Here is a 14,520-nt window from a genome sequence, read left to right as displayed (position 1 = left end):
GTCTTAGCTTTCATATGAGCCATTTCTGAAACCAATTGAATAATTAAAATTCAGGTTATTAGCAATTATTTCTACAAAATGGATAAGCGACAAGACTTTTGTCAGGGACTGTACATGACAAAGATAAATCTATAGTAATTGTGTCCCGAAAAATATTTTGTCCTTTTGAAATTGACACCCTTTAAAGTCATTTCAACATAGGTTTCTTAAGACCTAGATCTCATCAAAATTTCACAAGGATTACATGAAGTTCCTGAGCCCACTCCCACAAAGTTCTTTGGCACCAAGATTGCAACGGACCACCATAAACTTGAAGAACTCCTCTATAACAGAGGTCGGGAACCTATGTCTCGCAAGTCATATCTGGCTCTTTTGATGAGTGCATCTGGCTCTCCGCCAACCCGTAATTTTAAATGTGGAACTGATGGTCCATTCACACATTTTATGTATTTATATATTCCATATCCTTCATTTTAGTGCCAATAGTTGTTCCTCCCGTAACGAATTGCAAGGAGATGGGCCTTAGTACAGAGCTGGTCTTGCGCCTTAAGTCTCCGCTCATCCAGCAGCGGATTTTGCCCCGCCCAACTCAATGCCGAGCGATCTGGAGTATATAAAAATGCCTAGGGGAAATATAAACCACGAACGTGAACTGGGTGATACCTCAAGTCATAGAGGTGCGCAATCAGTTGAACTTCCAAGACCTTTTCGCCTGTCAAAATTGTTGCCACTTCCAGGAGAGTGAGACTCATCAAATAGGTGGAGCCTCTCGGAGCAGCTGTCTCAGCCACTGTTATTTACAATTTCCCTGGTTGCGATTTCCACTTGCAGGAAATATATGCAGTGCCACACAATGATTCTATTTGTTATTTTACAAGTGGTGAGTGCGCACCAATTGTAACATACCAAGTAACGATGTGAGGCTTCTGTTGTTGTTTTTGAAAGATTTATTTCAATCACAACTGGGCGACTGCTCATAAAAGCCGAGCGTGCCCTCATCTTGCTCCCGCATGATGCGTTCAAATGCGCTCACGGAAAAAAAAAAAAAAAAAAAAACTGTGATCACAAAGCCGACTTGGACAAGCTGGCAACTGAATATGTAAATATAAATATATATGGCGGAAAACACAGACAAGGCTGAAAAAGCAGTTTCTGCTCTTGCACCCCTATTTAAAATAAACTGCTGTATTTTCGGCCAAAAGAACTGTTGTGTTTGATAGAACAATATATCTATATGCTGCCATAGCAGATTCATGGTGCATTAAGGCCCCAAGCTTTTTTTGATTTGTCTGTTTTACTCTGGAGACCCCAGCTTACAGACGTCGCACAACTGCTTTTGTTTGTACCCAGCGATAAAAAGAAGGTAAGTCATTAAATTTATTATTCGAAATGTCTCTCATTTTTAGCTTAGAATCATTAATTGATGTCTAATATCTAGTGAAAAAAAAAAAAAAAGCCTTTAAAAAATTATTCACTCGCATATTTTAAACAAATTACGTCACAATGAAAAAAATAGTGTCTGTAAATAAATCACAGATATCCAGGGCCGGCCCATCCTTTACGCAGACTATGCAGCTGCTTAGGGCCACTGAACACTAGGGGGTCCCCAATCTGGCATTTGTTTAATTTATATTTTATTTTGTTTACTACAGTTTGCTTTAGTTGACTTTTGAGAGTTTTGATACTTAATTTCAAGCTTAAAAAATAAAAGTTCTTTCTTAACTTCTTTCTTTTCCTCTTTTTGAAAAAGGTTTGGTGCTATCTACTGTAAGTACTGACAATCATTTGGGGAGAGAAGTTTGAAGTATGCAGTGTAACAAAATCTGATTAATATATAAAATATGGACGTATGGGTTTCACAGTACACTGTGACGAAATGGTGGGCAAAAAATATGGGTCCCTTGGCATTATTTTGCTTAGGGGCCCCAAATGGCCTGGGCCGGCTCTGCAGATATCTACCTCATTACTATTGCTTAATTGTATTTTTCTTGTTACTGGGTTAAAAGTAACTGTATTTTTAAGCCAAAAGAACTGTTGTGTTTGATAAAACAATATGTCTATATGCTGCCATAGTAGATTCATGCCGCATTAAGCCCCCGAACTATTTTAATATGTCTGTTTTACCCTGGAAACCCCCGTTTACAGATGTCGCGGAACTAGCCAGAAAACAAAGGTAATTAATTATATTTATTATTCAAAATGTCTCATTTTTAGCTTAGAATCAATAAATGATGTCTAATATTTCGTTTAAAAAAAAAAAAAAACTACTTTAGAAAAAATAATTCACTCGCATATTTGAAACTTTTGAACAAATTACGTCAGAATGAAAAAAATGGTGTCTGCAAAAAAAGTCACGGATATCTACCTCATAACTATCGCTTAATTGTTTTTTTTTGTTACGGTCGCATTTTCTCCGATATGTTAGATGATAAATAATTGATCCACAAAAAGAAAAATTGAAAAAAAGTTTAAAAGGGTAAATATATGAAAATGGAAATCTTGACCACTCCTTGATTTATGCGATTTTTGCATCGTGACCCTTGTTATATTACCAAGTTTCACCCCCAAAAAATTCCCCAAAAATCCGGCTATGGCCATTCTCAGCTGTGTCTTGACACTCGGTGATACATGCTACATGGAGTTTTGGATCGAAAAGAGGTAAGTACGCGATAATATCTCGTTAAAATCATGGGGTGTTTAATTATGTTCTCGCACGCTCTCACCTCCAGTTACGGTTTTGTCGTTTAAAAAAAAATTATTTTTTTGAAAATGCCCTCCTGTTCAAAATTTTTCTTCCCCCAGAAAATTGAGATTTTAAGCTTTCCAATGATGTATCACACATGCATATAGGACAATTTTGAAATTTGGCTAAATTAAGGGAAGAGCGAAACTTCAAGTCACCTGATGGTCTCGTGGAATCATATTTTAAAATATATTGGGTGTTTTGGCTCTCTCAAAAGGTTTCCCGACCCCTGATCTATAAAATGAAATCTTTCTTCAGGGGGTAAAAAAAATGTTAATTTAGAATTAACCGATCACAGTCAAACTCAAATTAAAAAGTGACTCCACTGCCACCATTTAAAGCACCTCTGATTACCCCCAAACAGATTTCACAAGTTCCAGTAGACAAAGAGGTGAATCCACAAGCAGCCAATCAGTAGTATGCTGGGGAACATTGTTTATGTAAATGCGAGATGTAAATTCCTGCTTGTTATTCACATTATTTCCATATACAGCCAAGGTATAAACCACAAAATAGAAAGTTCAGGTGAGGACGGAAGAGTATTCATTATCCGTCTCAGCAGTGACAATTCCACCTGTCAATCAAAAGTGACTTTCTCGACTTTGAGGAGTACCTGTCCAGAGCTTCGGTGGGATAAAGCGCTTTGCTGAAGCCGTCTAGCAGCGGAGCATGCGTCTGGAGAATGATGATGTTGTAGATCACCAAGGCGACCAGCATCACCACCATCTTCAGCTCATAGTTGACTCTCAGGAACACCGAGCACGACACCAGGCCAAGAATACAGCAGTATATGAAGTACTATGGAGGGTTGAGATACATATTGTGCATTTGTTCCTTGACAGATTTAACTAGAAGACAAACAGGTACTCTTATGATTAAATCTTACAACCTTCAATTAGCCCGATCCTCTGTAGAACTCATTAAAGGAAGTTTTTACCCTCACAATCCCTGTTGACATTCATACAGAGGAAGCCTACTTTATGTGACATTCAAGAATGTGGTAAATAGTCATTATGTGCTGCTTGGGCTAGATCTCTTGTGTGCACATTAACAATGAATCACAGATTGGAAAGCTTTTGATCTATAGGAATTCCCACTGCATGTGAGATATATGGGGGTTAGGGGGGCGGGACGGTAATGACGAGAATCACTGGGGTGAGGAGTTAATGGCTCCCATTGACTGTGATAAGACATCCAAACCATTTGAATTGGGAGGCTTAGCAGCAATCGTTTGAGTAAAAGTAACTTAAACGTGTAATACAGTTTAATTGAATCATTATTAACTCTTTGGATGACATTAATTGGCAGTGAAAAATGAGCATTTTCCATGTGTTCTTTTACTTTTACTGACAACCACAACACTGATTACTATTTACACAGTGCTGTGAAAAAGTTTTTGAACCTTTTGGAATTTCTCACATTTCTGCATAAAATCACCATCAAATGTGATCTGATCTTTTGTCAAAATCACACAGATGAAAACACAGTGTCTGCTTTAGCTAAAACCACCCAAACATCTATAGGTTTTCATATTCTAATGAGGGTATCATGCAAACAATGACAGAAGGGGGAAAAATAAGTGAACCCTCTGCCTAAGGAGACTTAAAGAGCAATTGAAACAAATTTTTACCAAACATGTTAAGTCAGGGGTGTGCCCAATCACTGATTAGTGGTTTAAAGCTGCCCTGGGCGCTATAAAACACACACCCGGTAAGAAATGTCTTAGGGGCAGTTTACATGGCGATTCTGCCACACAAAGACGCAATGACTGAGTTGTGGACTCGCCTCGCGTGCAAATGGTGCCGGCGAAGACAGAAGGCGAAAACGAACAATTCTGAATCCTGCCTCCAAAGTGAAAGAATCCGATTGCGGGGGGTTGAGGGGGGCTTCCTCGGCATGCATATCAAAGGCTCCTGCCGCGCGAGACCGCGCTGTTAACGTCAGCACTCGTACACATCACATTGGGCGTGCGCAGCACTGCTACTAAACATTACAAACAGCAAATATGGCGGAATGTCAGCTTTAATTTACTGTTTTAATAATATTTTAAAATTAAATATGTTGAACGTTTCAATTTTTGTGCCTTTTTGAACAAAAGAAAAATGACATCGCTTTGAATGGGCGGGCGTATTTTTTTCCGGGCTGAGGGAGCTTGGTGGGGTCAAAGTGCATCATTCTCTGTCAGCCGGTAAATCTGCACTGCCCCCTAGGGCTTGGCATGAATACTACATCATTTTCATGCTGAATTGCGACATTGTTCAAATGGAGACGCAAATGCAAATGCAGATTTGAAATTGTTCGTATTCTCAGAGAGTCACCATGTAAACGGCCCCTTAAAGAGAAATTGAAACAAATTTTTACCAAACATGTTAAGTCAGGGGTGTGCCTAATCACTGATTAGTGGTTTAAAGCTGCCCTGGGCACTATAAAACACACACCCGGCAAGCAATGTCTTAATGAGAAGCATTGTCTGACTTGCATCATGGCTCAGTCAAAACAGCTGTCTTAAGAGACCTGCGATCAAGGATTGTTGATTTGTATAATGCTGGGAAAGGATACGAAACCATCTCTAAAAGTCTGGATGTTCATCAATTGACAGCCAGAGAAGTTGTCTATAAATGGAGAGAGTTTGGCACTGTTGCTTCTCTCCCAAGGAGTGGTCGTCCACCAAAGAGTTCAGCGCAGAATACCCAGAGAGAAGAACCCTAGAGTGCCTGCTAAAGACTTACAGAAATTACTGGGACAGTCCAATATCTCTGTGCACACATCGAATATATGTAAAACTATGGCCAAGAATGGTGTTTATGGGAGGACTCCACGACGGAAGCCACTGATGCCTAAAAAAAAAAACTTTGTTTCTCATTTAATGTCAGCAAAAAGGCACTTGGGCACTCCACAGAAGTTTTGGAAAAATATTTTGTGGACTGATTAAACCAAAGTAGAATTGTTTGGGAGTAACACACAATGCCATGTGTGGAGGAAAATGGAACAGCTCACCAACATCACCACCTCATCTTCACCGTGAAAAATGATAGAAGGAGCATCATGATTTGGGGCTGTTTTGCTGCCTCAGGGCCTGGACAACTTGCAATCATTAATGGAAGAATGAATTCAAAAGTTGGTCAGACAGTTAAAGCTAAAAAGAGGATGGATGCTGCAACAAGACAATGATCCAAAACACAGAAGTAAATCAACTTCAGAATGGTTTCAGAAGTACAAAATACACGTTCTGGAGTAGCCAAAGTCTGGACTTGAACCCCATTGAGATGCTGTGGCATGACCTAATTACAGCAATTCATGTCAGACATTCCCAGGAATCTGACTGAACTGTAGAAGTTTTGTAGAGAAGAATGGGCCAAGATTAGTCCTGATCGATGAGCCAGACTGATCTGCAGCTACAGGAAGCGTCTGGTTGAATTTATTGCTCCAAGGGGGGCTAGGGGCACAAAATATTAAATGTGATGGTTCACTTACTTATTTTTCCCCCCTTCTGTCATTGTTTGCATACTATCCTCATTAAAATATGAAAACCAATAAATGTTTGGGTGGTTTTAGTTAAAGCAGACACTGTTTTTTCATCTGTATGGTTTTGACAAAGAGCAGATCAAATTTGATGATGATTTTATGCAGAAATGTGAGAAATTTCAAAAGGTTCAGATACTTTTTCATACCACTGAAAAGCCTGGCGTGGAAGTAAGTTAAGTAGTTTTTAAAAATGATTTTGTATATTTAAGTGCATTATTGATATTCAAAATGATGGTACATAGGTGGCTTGATGAACGAGTATTTTTGGGTGTGATGCTTGGTGTAAAATGTATGCAAAAATTGATCTAAAAGAACACGACTAAAGTCAGCTGAGATCCTTCTGCGGCTTTTCGGGGAATACTTACTGGTAGATAAAATCGGCTTTCTCTCGTGGATTGAGCCTGCAAATCTGGCATGGTGCCATTGGTTAGATTCAGCGGGGGACCGGTAACAATCGCTTCAGGGGAGACTTCCTGCATGGATCTTCCACGCTCATCCACAAAGAACTACAAAAGTAGTAGAAAAAACACAGATACTAACAACAAGAGAAAGTGTCATATTGTGAAGCACATGATTACAATCATTTGATTTGATGTCATTAAAGTTTTACTGTATTTTTTTCCCAAACACCTTTGCTCGTTCATACTATCTTATATTGCAATGAGACACAACTGAGCAAACGCGTCTGGCAAACACGCATATGGAACTTAATGGTGTTTAGGTTATGACACGTGATTGGAGAACAAAGCACTCGTGGCCGTCACACGTTATCACACAGCGTGCTAATTCGCGACGGCAATTACATGGGTAATGTGATGACGAACACCGTGAAGCACGCTAACGCAGCTGTTGACAAGTTTCTGTGCGTTCGCCATTCTCACCATGTTGAAGACGGCCATCACCAGGATGAGGGCGGTGGTCGTCATGGTGAGGACCAATCGTAACCAGGGATTGTTGGTGACGATGATGCGGGAGGAAGTGTTCAACCAGGGGAAAGAGCACACCGATCCCTTTTGGCCTTGCTGAAAACAAATAAAAATATATAGAAAATGAAGCAAATCTTAAATGTCATGTGACGGGGCCAAAGAGGAAAAGGACCATACTGATTTTTGTAAGCGCAAAAGCGGGAGTGTTTGTATTCTTGGAACATGGGCATCGCCAGACATATTTCACTGGGGCAAGTGCCCCAGTATAAATTTCACCGGTAAAAAAAAAATAAATAAAAATTGCGGAGTCGGTAACACTTTACAATCAGGGTCCCTTAATTAACATTAGTTAATGCATATTTAGCCAATAACTCATGTTTAAGTAACATGACAATATTTCATTTAATCCCTCATCTAACATTTATGAATATATTAATTAACATGAGTTAATGCCTTAGTTAATGGATTTTAAGACAATAACTAATTTTTAAGTAGCATTACAAGAATTAATATAATTGCTTATCTAACATTTATTAATATATTAATTAACATGAGTTAATGCATTAGTTAATGCATAACGAGACAGTAACTAATAGTTTGGTTAAATTAAAAAAATAATTATAATGGCTTATATCGGGTTAGGGTTTAGGGTTAGGGTTTGTTAACTTAAGCATTTTTAATTTCTTAGTTAAGGGACACATGTGCTACACTTTACAATAAGAGTCCAAAAAGCATGAGAGACAGCGAGAACCAAAAGTGGTATTTGCCATGTGGCAAAAATTTTTTGCCATGTGGCAATTTTTTTTTTTTTTGACATGTGGCAAAAATGTTTTGCCATGTGGCAAAAATGTTTTGCCATGTGGCAAAAATGTTTTGCCATGTGGCAAAATGTTTTTGCCATGTGGCATTTTTTTTGGCGATGTGGCAATTTGCCATGTGGCAAAATGGATTTTGTCAAGTGGCATTTTTTTGGGGTATGTGGCAAAATGCATTTTGGTTTTGTGGGGGGGGGGTGTATGGCATTTTTGGGGGACCATTTGTTCGTTTGGTAGAATGGGGAAAAATGCCATATGGAAAAAATTTTTTTTGCCACATGGCAAAAATGTTTTGCCACATTGCAAAAATGCCACATGGCAAAAAAAATGTCTGCCACATGGCAAAAAAATGTATGCCACACGGCAAAAAAAATGCCACACGGCAAAAAGTTTTGCCACATGGTAAAAAAAAGAAAAGAATGCCACATGGCAAACATTTTTTGGCACATGGCAAAAAAAATGCCACATGGCAAAAAAAAAAAAAAAAGCCATATGGCAAAAAAACACTTGGTTTTCGGCCCTGCTGAAAAGCATTCAGTAATGGTTAATAAAGGTTAAGGGAGGGGGAACTTAAGCATTCATAATTTCTTAGTTAAGGGACACATGTGCTACACTTAACAATAAGGGTCCAAAAAGCATTCAGTAATGGTTAATAAAGGTTGGGGGGGGGGACTTAAGCATTTATAATTTCTTAGTTAAGGGATACGTGTGCTACACTTTACAACAGGGGTCCAAAAAACATTCAGTAATGGTTAATTAAGGTTAAGTAATACTTAAGAGGTACGGTCTCGCGAACTAATACCATACTTAAGGTAGGTTATATTCATTCATTCGTTCATTTTCCATGCCGCTTTTCCTCACGAGGGTTGCGGAGGAGCTAACTACGGGCAGTAGGCAGGGGACACCCTGAACTGGTTGTAATATATATAATACATTACTTAACATTAATGCACATATACATTAGTGCATTAATAAATAGTTATTAATGTATACTGGTACTAATAAGTGATTATGTTATTTTAAAATGAGAAACATTGCTCTGTGATTCCTTGGGTGCTGCTAACCTAATCTTAAGTATGATATTATTTCATGTGAACGTACCTCATTAGTATTACTTAACCTGAATTAACCATTACTGAATGTTTTTTGGACCCTTATTGTAAAGTGTAGCACATGTGTCTCTTAACTAAGAAATTATAAATGTTTAAGTTGCCCACCACTTAACTTTTATTAACCATTACTGAATGCTTTTTGGACCCTTATTGTAAACTGTTGCACATGTGTCCCTTAACTGTCTGGTTATGCATTAACTAATGCATTAACTCATATTAATTAATATATTAATAAATGTTAGATAAGCAATCATATTAATTATTGTAATGTTACTTAAACATTAGTTATTGTCTAAAAATGCATGAACTAATGTTAATTAAGAGACCCTTATGGTAAAGTGTTATTGCGGAGTCTTAAGTCTGCATAGCATAATCTACAGAATGTGCCTATTTAATATTGTCATATGACACTATTCACTCCATGTACACAATCTGCACATGTCTCCTTAATATGGTAATTTATGCATGTAACTTTGGCTGTGATAGGCATATGAGTGGACACATCTGCGAAGCACCTTCGGGAGATAGGCTGTGTTCATGTGTGTCGGGAAATATGACTTCCCAAGTTGGAAAATCGTTCTAATGTGTTGTAAAGTCGTAATGTGGGATACATACATGATTGTTACAAAGGAGAGTAGCCTATCTTAATGCTCCAATGAGACATCTCAAGTTGAGTGACTGTTTGGCGCTTTTTATAAACACCATGTAATGGAGAATCATTTTTTTTCGATTACTCCAACAACGCGTTAATGCAGCATCAATATTACGGCGGGTGTGCCAATCATACAGTTGACGGTGCAAATTGCATCTTCCCACCTTTACAGGTTAGTAATGCCAGATATACTGCCCATCCTTTATGTTCAATTTTACCTCTGTGTTGACGTTTGTTTGTTCGCCTATTCCCATGAATTGGGAATTTAACTGGTTCAACTTTACTCTTTACCTATCAGGCAATTTACCGCGGTAAACTACTGTGGTCGCAAATTGAAGTAGCAGATTAGCTGCCGTCTTTTACTGTAGCTAACTAAGACTACAATGACAATTAAATGTGATCTGAGTGAGAGGCTCTAACTCAAGAGCTCATACTGTGTTAATAACATATGTCGTATTTGAACTGTATCAATACTGATGCTATGTATTGCTATTTGTTTACATGACCAAAATGAATACAATCTCTATAAATTAATTGCCTATCTTGAGCTCTAACCTGTAGAAATTTTGTATGTGTGCTCATCATAATTTCCAGCGGTTTTACAATAATTCTATTTGTTACTGCAGTCCCTTTAATCTCTAACAAGATGTATCATTTTTTATTTCGATTTGACTCAAACAGCATTACTCTTGCAAATGGATATTACAAAGTTATTTGCTCGCAGCAAGGATAAATCAGCAAAGAAAGTGTGATGGAGGTAAGCGTTCGCAGAAAGGATAAATCAGCAAAGAATAGTGAGGGAGGTAAGCTAGGTAACCCACCTAAGCAACATAAACTACTTTTATGTCACAACCAAGTAGTTGAGAAACACTGATAAATTGCATGCCAGTTACAGTGATATATCCCAATTTCTATCTAAACAAAGTACAGCAGCAGAGTGCAGGAAGAGGTCAAGGAGAGATGGAAGTTGATGAGCATGAGCAGAAGTGAATTGACTATCAACAAGGGATGTCCAAATTTTGATTTTGAATACCGTTGGCCGAAAAAACAAAAAACTTCACTTTTTCTCTTACAGAAACATGTACTCTATTCTGGTTAGGTTATATACGGTATAGTTTAAAGCGGTACTTCTGACTTTTTATGATAGATACTGTATGTGTTAAGAATAATTTTGGTGAGACGACGAGAACCAAAAGTGGTATTTGCCATGTGGCAAAATTGATTTTGCCATGTGGCATTATTTTTTGCAATGTGGCATTTTTTGCCACGAGGCAAAATTGATTTTGCCATGTGGGATTATTTTTTTGCCACGTGGCAAAATGGACTTTGCATGTGGCATTTTTGTTTGCCATTTGGCAAAATGTATTTTGACAAATGGCCTGTTTTTTGGTATGTCGCAAAATGGATTTTGGTTTGTGTCAATTTTTTGGAGGAGTATATGGCATTTTTTGAAGTATATGGCATTTTTGCAGGACATGCACTTCCATGCCATTGACAGCTATGCACGTCAAACTTTTCCATTCATTTTAAATGGCAGAAAAACATGTGGCTGTGATTTTTTACTATACACTTACCATTACATCGCATTGACAGTAAACTGGCACCCAAGTAAGGCTATGCCATTGACAGTTATGAACGTCCAAATTTTCTATTAATTTTAAATGGCAGAAAAACACATTTTTAGCTATATCAATTTTGCCACATGGCAAATAAAATGCCACACGGCAAAATCCATTTTGCCACATGGCAAAAAAAAAAAAAGCCACATGGCAAAACAATATGTCAAAATCCATTTTGCCACATGGCAAAAAAATGTACATCGCATAATCAATTTTGCCACATGACAAAACACTGCCAGATGGCAGATTTTTCCAAATGGCAAAAAAACCTGCCACATGGCAAAATCCATTTTGTCACAAATGCCACACGGCAATATTCATTTTGCCACATGGCAAAAAAAAAAAATGAAATGTCAAAATCCATTTTGCCACATGGCGAAAAAAATGACACGTCAAAATCCATTTTGCCACATGGCAAAAAAATGTACATGGCAATATCAATTTTGCCACATGGCAAAAAACGGCCACATGGCAAAAATTTTTTGCAAAAATGCCACACGGCAATATCTTTTTTGCCACATGGCAAAAAAAACGCCACATGGCAAAAAAAATGACATGTCAAAATCAATTTTGCCACATGGCAAAAAACTGCCACATGGCAAAATCCATTTTGCCACATGGCAAAATACTGCCACATGGCAAAATCCATTTTGCCACATAGCAAAATACTGCCACATGGCAAAATCCATTTTGCCACATAGCAAAAAACTGCCACATGGCAAAATCCATTTTGCCACAAATGCCACATGGCAAAATCCATTTTGCCACATGCACAAAAAAACTGCCACATGGCAAAATCCTTTTTGGCACAAATGCCACACGGCAATATTCATTTTACCACATGGCAAAAAAAAAAGCCAAATGGCAAAAAAAATGACATGTCAAAATCCATTTTGCCACATGGCAAAAAATGTACATGGCAAAATCAGTTTTGCCATATGGCAAAAAAACTGCCACATGGCAAAATCCATTTTGCCACGAATGCCACATGGCAATATCCATTTTGTCACATGGCAAAAAAATGCCACATGGCAAAATCCATTTTGCCACAAATGCCGCATGGCAAAATCCATTTTGCCACAAATGCCGCATGGCAAAATCCATTTTGCCACATGGCAAAAAAAACTGCAACATGGCAAAATCCATTTTGCCACGAATGCCACACGGCAAAATCCATTTTGCCACATGGCAAATACCAATTTTCGTTCTCGGCCCTGCTGTAATTTTGCATGCTCGCCAGTGCCCCAGTAGTGACACCCCTGCGTTAGAATGGGGTGATTTTCACATCGATGAAGGCACCATCAAGTCAATGCCAAGCAACATTCATGCATGTGTTACAACAGCAAGGCGTCATTGTCCCTCTTGAATAGCAGACAAAAGATTTCCAATTTCCACAGCTTCACAGCTTTTACTGAGAAATGCGCTGAATTAATGACTTTTGAAAACCCATTAAAAACGATCCCTTTCTAAGTGACATCTGGGTCAGACGTCAAGGTTATTGATAACCAGTGGTTGAGTAGTGGCGACCCACTTGCAGTTCGAATATTGGCTCTTCAGGGAGAAAACTAGGAGAGAGATGAAGTCTTAAGGGGGGGGGGGGGGAGGGGGGGAGTTGCGTGTTCATAAACCATTCCAGACGTGTCGTTGGGAAATAAAAGTGACTTGAGCTAAGATAACCGGCGAATGGAGAAACTGACAGCTAGGTCAGGTCATAAAGTATAATGATTGCACTTGCATTATTATTACGACTTGTGCTATAGTGCTTGAAAAATACACTGATCCTGCTGTCATCATGAGCCGAGCCTGACAAAGTGAACCATCTTGTTTCATTTTACTACACTGAACTGAAATATCACTGACTGGGCAGTCAACGTATTTGCTGCCATTGACAGTGATAGATGTCCAATCTATTTTGACTGAGAGCGCTAGCGGCGATATCCATAAGCTCCTCCATTTAAGTATGTCTCAGGTATGTTGTCCTGATAAATGCATGCATACCCACCAGAACGTGACCAGCAAAGCAAAGACCCAGGATGACAGCCAATAGCAAGAAGGCCAGGCCGAAGGATATCCCCAGCACTGCAGTTCTACGACACACACACATTCACGGAAGCAATTAGAGCATTTAGAAAATGTGTTGAATTGTGAGGTCATGCGCACACGACAACGAATAAATGTAATTAGGTTTTGTAATGTATTCTGCCCAGCAAACTATTCATCAAGCATTTATCAGATTGTACATGGGATCTATTTGTTTCTGTAATAGAGTTTCTCAAATGCATCAGCGGGTCTGATTTAAGGAAGCCTAACATAAAGTCGATGATGTCACGGCGTGCTCCGTTGGGAGCAAAGGTCAAGAAAAAGGACAGAGAAAAAGGTGGAATTAAAAAATCAATAGCCGTTCAGACGCCAAATTACCCTTTTGGCCCGCCCAGGCAGTAAATTCGCGACGCTCGCTCTCCTCGCCACCACACTTTGATTTACCTGATCTATAATCAGCAGCAGCACAGCGTCATTTCATCCCCGTCTGTATTTTAACATCCTGCCAACTGCGCCCCACCCCCAGGCCTCTTTAATGAGTCGACTGGCGTCAAATAGCTTTTCTAACATCAATCTGATGCCGCAGCTTGAGCTGGGGGCGACGCTGATGATGTCTTCGGCGCGAAGATCGGGCGAGTGAACTCACTTGGGCAAGACGAGGACTTGCACGATGAATATGCAGGAGAATATGAGGCAGGCGCACGTGACGTAGTACTTGAACGCAGGTAAGGTTGTAGATCTGTACTGTTGAGAGAAGAGGAGATTATAAATGATTAAATTACATCTGCCAAGGTAATTATGCTTGCCCTCAGGGTTACACCACGTAAATGTAGCTTGGCGTCGATTCATTCGTCCTCGTAACTCAATTTGCTCGTGTAGCGAATCAATTGAAATGAATTAAAATACAATTGATCTGCTCATGCCACAGTTATTGTGGTAATTGTTTTTAATTGAAAATCGACAACACTTTGTGATAAAATTAACATATTGCAATCAAATAGAAAATAATAAAAGAGAAAGAAACTACTGTGATCCCTACCCCCAATAGCAGGCGTGCCGGATTCAGCTCGCCAGATCCGCATAGCAAT

At 38.9% G+C, this 14,520-nt stretch overlaps 1 protein-coding gene across 3 annotated transcripts in view; it reads right to left on the bottom strand.

The window, feature by feature from the left end:
* The window catches only part of adcy2b (adenylate cyclase 2b (brain)), a 122,112-nt gene that overhangs the window by 22,744 nt on the left and 84,848 nt on the right, over window positions 1-14,520 (bottom strand). For 2 of the 3 annotated variants that reach the window (XR_009061871.1, XM_057827897.1), the window contains exons 14-18: window positions 14,079-14,176; window positions 13,395-13,479; window positions 7,150-7,290; window positions 6,634-6,774; window positions 3,357-3,541 (exon numbers count right to left, since the gene is read on the bottom strand). Coding sequence is in view for 2 of the 3 variants with exons in the window: in XM_057827897.1 (XP_057683880.1) it covers window positions 3,357-3,541; window positions 6,634-6,774; window positions 7,150-7,290; window positions 13,395-13,479; window positions 14,079-14,176 (650 nt within the window). In the remaining variant the exon portion in view is untranslated. The remainder of the gene's footprint in view (window positions 1-3,356; window positions 3,542-6,633; window positions 6,775-7,149; window positions 7,291-13,394; window positions 13,480-14,078; window positions 14,177-14,520) is intronic. The other variant, XM_057827898.1, reaches the window with a different exon arrangement.

The sequence above is a fragment of the Corythoichthys intestinalis genome, chromosome 22, assembly GCF_030265065.1.
Source record: "Corythoichthys intestinalis isolate RoL2023-P3 chromosome 22, ASM3026506v1, whole genome shotgun sequence".
Taxonomy (NCBI): domain Eukaryota; kingdom Metazoa; phylum Chordata; class Actinopteri; order Syngnathiformes; family Syngnathidae; genus Corythoichthys; species Corythoichthys intestinalis.
The sequence above is the reverse complement of the archived record's forward strand: the minus strand, read 5'-3'. Positions and strand labels throughout refer to the sequence as shown.